At 53.8% G+C, this 7,530-nt stretch overlaps 1 protein-coding gene across 2 annotated transcripts; it reads right to left on the bottom strand.

The window, feature by feature from the left end:
* Positions 1 to 2,952: 2,952 nt before the first annotated feature.
* On the bottom strand, positions 2,953 to 4,640 carry LOC148117562 (uncharacterized). Of its 2 annotated transcripts, none has more exons than XR_015736989.1 (4): positions 4,415 to 4,640; positions 4,088 to 4,168; positions 3,381 to 3,476; positions 2,953 to 3,295 (listed from the first exon to the last, which is right to left on the bottom strand). XR_015736989.1 is itself a non-coding variant. In XM_087902904.1 (4 exons), exons 1-4 carry the CDS (start codon positions 4,524 to 4,526, stop codon positions 2,971 to 2,973), a joined length of 618 nt encoding a protein of 205 aa, XP_087759030.1. In that variant the 5' UTR covers positions 4,527 to 4,640; the 3' UTR covers positions 2,953 to 2,970. The 2 variants fall into 2 exon arrangements, 1 of the variants encoding a protein (XP_087759030.1); XM_087902904.1 differs by having other exon boundaries at positions 4,088 to 4,172.
* Between the last annotated feature and the right edge of the window lie 2,890 nt (positions 4,641 to 7,530).

Raw genomic sequence — 7,530 nt, 5'->3', positions numbered from 1 at the left:
AGATCAGCACCTCGCCCGGCTGGACAGAGCCAGAGAAGGAAGGGGTGCAGAGCGTGGGTGCTGAGTGCTCAGTCCTCTGTGGAGGGTGCTGGGCGCTGAGTTCTCCGTGCTCGTCCCCAAACCGCCCCTGAGTGCTGGGCGCTGAGTCCTCTGTCCCCTCACCATGTTGAAAATGATATTCCCCATCGCTTCAATGATCTTTCCTGTTTTTAAACAACCTTCCTTCACGGTTCACTCTTTTCCCTATTTTTAAAATTATTTAAATGTTGAAAAGGATAGGCCCCATGTCTTCAATGACTTTTCCTATGTATCCATGATCTTCCCTCAGGTTTCATGATTTTCCCTTTTTTTAAAAATTATTTTCGCCATTTGACAAACGAGTGGCCACATGTTAAAAGGATTCTACCTATGTTTAATGATTTTCTCTATGTTTTAAATTCTGTTCCCCACCTCTGAAATGATGTTCCCTATTTTTAAATGATCTTCCCTCGTGTTTCACTCTTTTCCCTATTTTTAAAATCTTTGTCCCTATTTTTAAAATCATGTTCGCCATTTTAAAAATGATTGGCCCCCTTTTAAAAGGATTCTACCTGCTCTTAATTATATTCCCTAGTTTTAAGATCATTTTCCCTATTTTCAAAATAATTTTCGCCATTTTAAAAATGATTGGCCACGTTTTAACATGATTCTACCCATTTTTAAGGATTTCCTCTATGTTTAAAATTCTTTTCCCTCTTTCTCCAATTATTTTCCCTCTTTTTAAAATTATTTCTGCCATTCTAAACATCATGGACCCCATTTAAAAATCATGGGCCCCATGTTAAAAGGATTCTCCCTGTTCTTACTTATTTTCCCTATTTTTAAAATCATTTTGCCTATTTTAAAAATCATCTTCGCCATTTTAAAATGATTCTCCCTGTTCTTAATCATTTTCCCGATTTTTAAAATCATGTTTCACATTTTAAAAACGATTGGCCCCATTTTAAAATGACTCTCCCTGCTCTTCATTATTTTCCCGATGTTTAAAATTATTTTCCCTAATTTTAAAATCATTTTAGCCGCTTAAAAAATGATTGGCCCCATTTTTAAAGGATTCTCCCTCTTTTTAAATGATTTTAGCTATTTTTTAAATTCTTTTTGCTAGTTCTTAAGCGATCTTCCCTCATTTTTCATGATTTTCCCGATTTCAATCATCCTAAGGCCTGAGGGAGGCCTTAGGCCAGGGCAGGCAGGCAGGGCAGGGGCCTGGGGATCGGATTCCCTTTCCCCGTGTGTCTGTCTGTCTGTGCTCGTCAGTCACCGTCCAAGCCCGGGGGATTTTATGAAAAATCCTGGCGTCTGCAGAGCGTGGCTGGGTGCTGAGTGCAGAGTCCTCTGCACAGGGAGGGTGCTGGGCGCTGAGTTCTCCGAGCCTGTTCCCAAACCGCCCCTGAGTGCTGGGTGCTGAGTCGTCTGTGCCTGTATCCAAACCGTCCCCGGGTGCTGGCGCTGAGTCCCCCTGCCTGTCCCCAAACCGCCCCTGAGTGCTGGGCGCTGAGTCATCTGTGGCCTCTCCCCAAAGCCTGCCTGAGTGCTGGGCGCTGAGACCTCCGTGCCTGTACACAAACCGTCCCCGGGTGCTGGCGCTGAGTCCTCCGTCCCCGTCCCCAAACCGCCCCTGAGTGCTGGGCGCTGAGTCCCCCGTCCCCGTCCCCACGCCGTCCCCAGGTGCCCTGTGCGGGCTCCTCCGTCGCCCTCCCCTCCGCCCAGCCCCGCCGCGGACCGGGGTTCGAGGCCCCAAACCCCGCCGAGGCCGCTGAACGGGACAACTGGTCGACCTCGCTGCTTCTGGGCTATGGGAGACATGAGCGGAGCCAGTCAGCGCCCATGGCCAACGGCTCGACCGGCCTGGCTGCTGAGTGCTGAGTGCTGAGTCCTCTGTGCAGGGAGGGTGCTGGGAGCTGAGTCCTCCGTGCCTGTACCCAGGTGCTGGGAGCTGAGTCCTCCGTGCCTGTACCAAAACCGTCCCCGAGTGCTGGGCGCTGAGGCCTCTGTGGATCTTCCCTCATCTGTCATTCTTTTCCCTATTTTTAAAATCATTTGCGCCATTTAAAATCATTCTCGCTATTTTTTAAATTATCGGAGCTATTTTTTAAATTCTTTCCCCCATTTCGTAAATTATGTTTCCTAGGTTTAAATGACCTTACCCAATGTTTCATGATTTTCCTAATTTTTAAAATTATTTTCCCTAGGACTTCCATGATTTTTCCTATCTCTTAATGATTCTCACTATGTTTTAAGGATTTCCCCTATGTCTTAAATGATATTCCCGGATTGATAATTATTTTCCCCATTTTTAAAATGATATTCCCTATGTTTAATTCTTTTCCCTATTTCTTAAATTATTTTCCCTATTTTTAAAATCATCTTCCCTGATGTTTAATGATTTTCCCCAGGTCCTAAATGATATTCCCAATCTTTTAATTATTTTCCCTATGTTTCAAATTATTTCCCCTAGGTTCCCAATCATCTTCCCTGATGTTTAATGATTTTCCCCATCTCTGAAGTGATTTTGGCCATTCTAAAAATGATTGGACCCATGTTAAAAGGATTCTCCCTATGTTTCATTATTTTCCCTATTTTTAAAAATATTTTCCCTAGGTTCCCAATCACCTTCCCTGTTTGTTAATGAGTAGCCCCATGTCTTAAATGATATTCCCTATTTTTTAATTATTTTCCCAATTTTGTCAATGACTTACCCTATGTTTCAAATCATCTTCCCTGATGTTTAATGACTTTCCCCATGTCTGAAATGATTTGAGCCTTTTTAAAAATGATTCTCCCTCTTCTGTCATGATTTTGGGTATTTTTAAAATGCTTTTCCCTAGTTCTTAAGTGATCTTCCCTCCTTTTTTTAATGATTTTTACCTATTTCCATCACCCTAAGGCCTGAAATAGGACACCAGGCCTTCATGGTTTCCTTCAGAGACTTTATTCAATCAAAGGGAGCTTTCCAAGAAATAAACATTTAATGTTCTGTGAGGAACAAGACCGAGTCTCAGGGGCTGCCTGTTCATTTCTGGTCAGGCTGACATCCAGGGAGGCCGGCAGGCAGCCTGTGTGGAAGCTGCTGCCCGGGGGTCTGCAGAGCCAGTGTGTGCTGTTCCCCAGGCAGGCAGGTGCTGGGTGCTGAGTCCTCTCTGCTGGGTCCTGGGTGCTGGGTGCTGTGGGCCAAGTCCTCCATTGAGATGGCTGGGTGCTGGGTGCTGAGTCCTCCGGGCAGAATAACGACTGCTGGCTGCAGAGGAGTGAGTGTCTGTGGATGAGAAAGAAATCAGTGGCTCTGTCCAGGTCCCTGTCAGGATTTAAAACAGCCAGCCAGAGGAGAATGTGCCCATGACCTGCTTAAGTGCTGGGTGCTGAGTCGTGCTGGGTGCTGGGTGCTGAGTCCTCCGTCCAGATGGCTGTGTGCTGTGGCTGGAACTGTGAAGCAGTCTCTGAAATGGAGAGAAAGCACCTTTCATGAGGGACATGGATCTGAGTTCTGGGTCAGGAGACAGAATCCCCAGCTCTGCAGTGACAGCAGCCCCGCCCGTCTGCTCTCTCTCTCACACACAGACACACCCCCTGCCGGGTCCCTGGCTGCTCTTCTCCCCCCCACCCGCCCAGGTCTCTTTTGCCAAATCGTCAGCCCGCTTTAGCCTATAAGTCTCGAAAATTCGAAGGTGGCTGTCAGCAGCTCGAGCCGTGGCTCAGAGCGGTAGGAGCGCCTAACGCTGAGTGCCTGGTGCCAAGGTCGCAGGTTGGAATCCCGCTTGCGCCTGTTGCTGGGCATATAGACGTGATCTCTATGCGGAAACGATAGTGACGTTGGCATATCCGATATTAATAATCGGAAAAAAAAAAAAAAAAAAAAAAAAAAAAAAAAAAAAAAAAAAGTTTTGACAGGGGTCCCCCTCACTTTTAAAAATTTTTTCGGACAGGACCCTTATGGCTGGGTCCTGTTGCGTGCGGGTGAGCGTGGAGACACGGCAAGAGCAAGGCAATCGTTTTATTTCAAGAGACAGACAGTGAGAAACCTCGGGAACGACGAGTCTCTGGCACTCACACGGGCTGATTTTTGCAGTCAGTCTCTCCGGGTCCCGGCGGGCGCTGTCCAACACGGATCTCTCGGGGCTGCCGCGTCTGCCTGCCTGGAAGATGGGAGCGGGGCTCGGTGAGCGACCGGGAAGCCGGGGATCGCGGCTGTTGTCGGCTCCCACGGGGGCGGGGGAGTCAGCGATCCTCCGCCTGCCGCCCACAGACGCACGGGATCCCAGTATTTTCCCCGGTTTTCCCCGTTTTTCCCCGATTTTCCCCGGCTCCCGTCTGCGTCTCCCACTCCCTCCCCGGCTCGCTCCCCGGACCCGCGCGTGCGCGCTCCCGCCGCACCTACCTCTCTGTCCTTCCCTTCCGTCCTCACGATCGCTTCCCACGAGCCCCACCACGGCGAATTTCGCCAATTTCACCAGGTTCGCCCCGACTTCTCCCACACGGACTTCAAGCATGGCGGCCGGCTCCCGCCAGGCCCGAGCGCGGGAAACGGGCGGCCGCCGCGGAGGCTCATGGGAGACGTAGTCCGCCGCGCTGCCGGCTCAGAGTCCGCAGCCGGCGTCCGGACCCGCCCTAGAAGCGGCTGGGAACCCTGGCTCGGCCTGAGCCCTAGCCCCGCCCGCGCGAACCCTAACTGCCGGGAACCCTAGCTCCGCGTGAGCCCTAGCAGCGCCCCAACCCTAGCTCGCAGCGAACCCTAGCCCCGCGCGAACCCTAGCTCCGCCTGAGCCCTAGCCCCGCGCGAACCCTAGGTCCCGGGAACCCTAGCTCCGCCTGAGCCCTAGCCCCGCGCGAACCCTAGGTCCCGGGAACCCTAGCTCCGCGTGAGCCCTAGCTGCGCCCCAACCCTAGCTCACAGCGAACCCTAGCTCCGCGCGAACCCTAGCTCCGCCTGAGCACTAGCTGCGCCCCAACCCTAGCCCACAGCGAACCCTAGCTCCGCCTGAGCCCTAGCTGCGCCCCAACCCTAGCCCACAGCGAACCCTAGGTCCTGCCAACCCTACTCTCTGTCTGGGTCTTCTCGGTCTCTCTGTGTGGGGGACACATTGGCTCCCTGTGTGTGTGGGGCCCGGGAGGGAGGGCGGGGAGAAGCTATCAGTGTCCTCTGAACCATGTACAGTAAAGCTGGCCCGGTGGCTCAGTGGGCTAAGCCACCCTCCTTTTGTCCCCGAGGACCCGGGTTCGAGTCCCTAGTTTTGCTTGGCTTGGAGGTCGGGGAAAGGTTATCAGCGTCCTCTGACCCTTATACAGTACAGCTAACCCGGTGGCTCAGTGGGCTAAGCCACCCTCCTTTTGTCCCCGAGGACCCGGGTTCGAGACCTGGGTCCTACTGTTTTACTTGAGACTGGTAGGTCGGGGAGAGGTTATCAGCGTCCTCTGACCTCTCTACAGTATGCCTGGCCCAGTGGCTCAGTGGGTTAAGTCCCTATTGTTTTGATCACGAGGACCCGGGTTCGAGTCCTGGGTCCTACTGTTTTGCTTGAGACTGGTAGGTCGGGGAGAGGTTATCAGTGTCCTCTGACCTCTCTACAGCATGCCTGGCCCGGTGGCTCAGTGGGTTAAGTAACCTACTTTTTGGTCCCAGGGACCCGGGTTCGAGACCTGGGTCCTACTGTTTTGCTTGACTGACTGGTAGGTCGGGGAGAGGTTATCAGCGTCCTCTGACCTCTCTACAGTGTGCCTGGCCCGGTGGCTCAGTGGGTTAAGTCCCTATTGTTTTGGTCCCAGGGACCCGGGTTCGAGACCTGGGTCCTACTGTTTTGCTTGAGACTGGTAGGTCGGGGAGAGGTTATCAGTGTCCTCTGACCTCTCTACAGTATGCCTGGCCCGGTGGCTCAGTGGGTTAAGTAACCTACTTTTTGGTCCCAGGGACCCGGGTTCGAGACCCGGGTCCCATCCATTTTACTGATCTGGGAGTGAGACACTAAGAGCTATCAGTGCCCACTGAACAACACTAACCAGAGCTGAGCCGGTGGCTCAGTGGTCTAAGCCACCACTTATTTTGATCCTGAGGACCCGGGTTCGAGACCCAGGTCCCATCTATTTTACTGGTCTGGGAGTGAGACACTGAGAGCTATCAGTGCCCACTGAACACCACTAACCAGTGCTCACGTGGTGGCTCAGTGGGTTAAATAACCCACTTTTTGGTCCTGAGGACCCGGGTTCGAGACCCGGGTCCCCTGCCTTTTAGGCCGCTGGGACAGAGTTTAAAGCTAAGAACGCCAGCAGCAGGCTGCTCCCCACCTAAGCTGCGGTGGTCTACCGGCTAGCACCCCTCTTTTTAGATCCAGAGGACCTGGGTTCGAATCCCAAGCCTCCTGCCTTTTAGGCTGCTGGGGCCGAGATAAAAGCTAAAAACGCCAGCAGCAGGCTGCTCTCCATCCAGGCCGCGGTGGCTCTGCCGGCTAGCAGCCCTTCTTTTTGGTCCTGAGGAACCGGGTTCGAAGCGCAGATCGAGTGAAAACAAGGCAACTTTATTAGAGGAGTCAGTGGAAAAATCACGAAAATCCCGAATCTCTCCCACTCACACACAGGAAAAATCCCGAAAATCCCGAATCTCTCCCACTCACACACAGGAAAAATCCCGAAAATCCCGAATCTCTCCCACTCACACACAGGAAAAATCGCGAAAATCCCGAATCTCTCCCACTCACACACTCTCTCACGTCTCTCCCGGGTCCCCAGGCTGTCCACGTGGCGGCCGGGATCCTGGAAGAGAAGAAGGGGGAACGGAGAATGAGCCAAAAGCCGGGGCCGAGCGTGGTGAGAGACAAAGGGGGACGATCGGGACCCGCGGGGGCCACCACGTGGGCGCCCGGGATCCAGGCTTCCCCGGTCCCGGCTCCGGTTCCGTTCTCGCTGCTCCCGCGGCCGGGCGGCCGGGCGGCCGGGCTCCACGTGTCCGCCTGGAAGAGAAGAAGGGGGAACGGAGAATGAGCCAAAAGCCGGGGTTCGGGGCGTGTTAGAAATCCCCAAAGCCCGCCGCGGACGCTGGGGAGACGCGAGGGAGGGCCGAGCTGCAGCAGCTTCTGTCTCTGTCTGTCCCACGCAGACACACACGCGCGTGCAGGAGCCGGCAGCCTGTGGGAGAGAGAGAAAGGGTGACGATCGGGACCCGCCGGGGCCACCACGTGGGCGCCCGGGATCCCGGGATCCAGGCTCCGGTTCCGTTCCCGCTGCTCCCGCGGCGCGGCCGGGCGGCTGGGAGGGCTCCACGTGTCCGCCTGGAAGAGAAGAGTGGGGAAAGTGCAGTAAATGTCCCGGGATCCCGGCTCCGGTTCCGTTCTCGCTGCTCGGCCGGGCTCCACGTGTCCGCCTGGAAGAGAAGAGTGGGGAAAGTGCAGTAAATTCCGTTCTCGCTGCTCCCGCGGCTTGGCTGGGCGGCCGGGCTCCACGTGTCCGCCTGGAAGAGAAGAGTGGGGAAAGTGCAGTAAATGTCCCGGGATCCAGGCTCCGCTC

Source organism: Myodes glareolus, chromosome X (assembly GCF_982192425.1).
Source record: "Myodes glareolus chromosome X, mMyoGla1.1, whole genome shotgun sequence".
NCBI lineage: Eukaryota > Metazoa > Chordata > Mammalia > Rodentia > Cricetidae > Myodes > Myodes glareolus.
Note: the sequence above shows the minus strand (reverse complement) of the source record. Positions and strands in the feature narration are given on the sequence as shown.

Bases quoted from the DNA above. Each gene is read 5' to 3' on its own strand.
- LOC148117562 (XM_087902904.1), bottom strand. From the start codon at position 4,526: ATGCTTGAAGTCCGTGTGGGAGAAGTCGGGGCGAACCTGGTGAAATTG. The intron at 4,173-4,414 runs GTAGGTGCGGCG...CCCATCTTCCAG, and splicing joins CGGAAGGGAAGGACAGAGAG to GCAGGCAGACGCGGCAGCCC. The intron at 3,477-4,087 runs GTGAGTGCCAGA...TCTCCATTTCAG, and splicing joins GACTGCAAAAATCAGCCCGT to AGACTGCTTCACAGTTCCAG.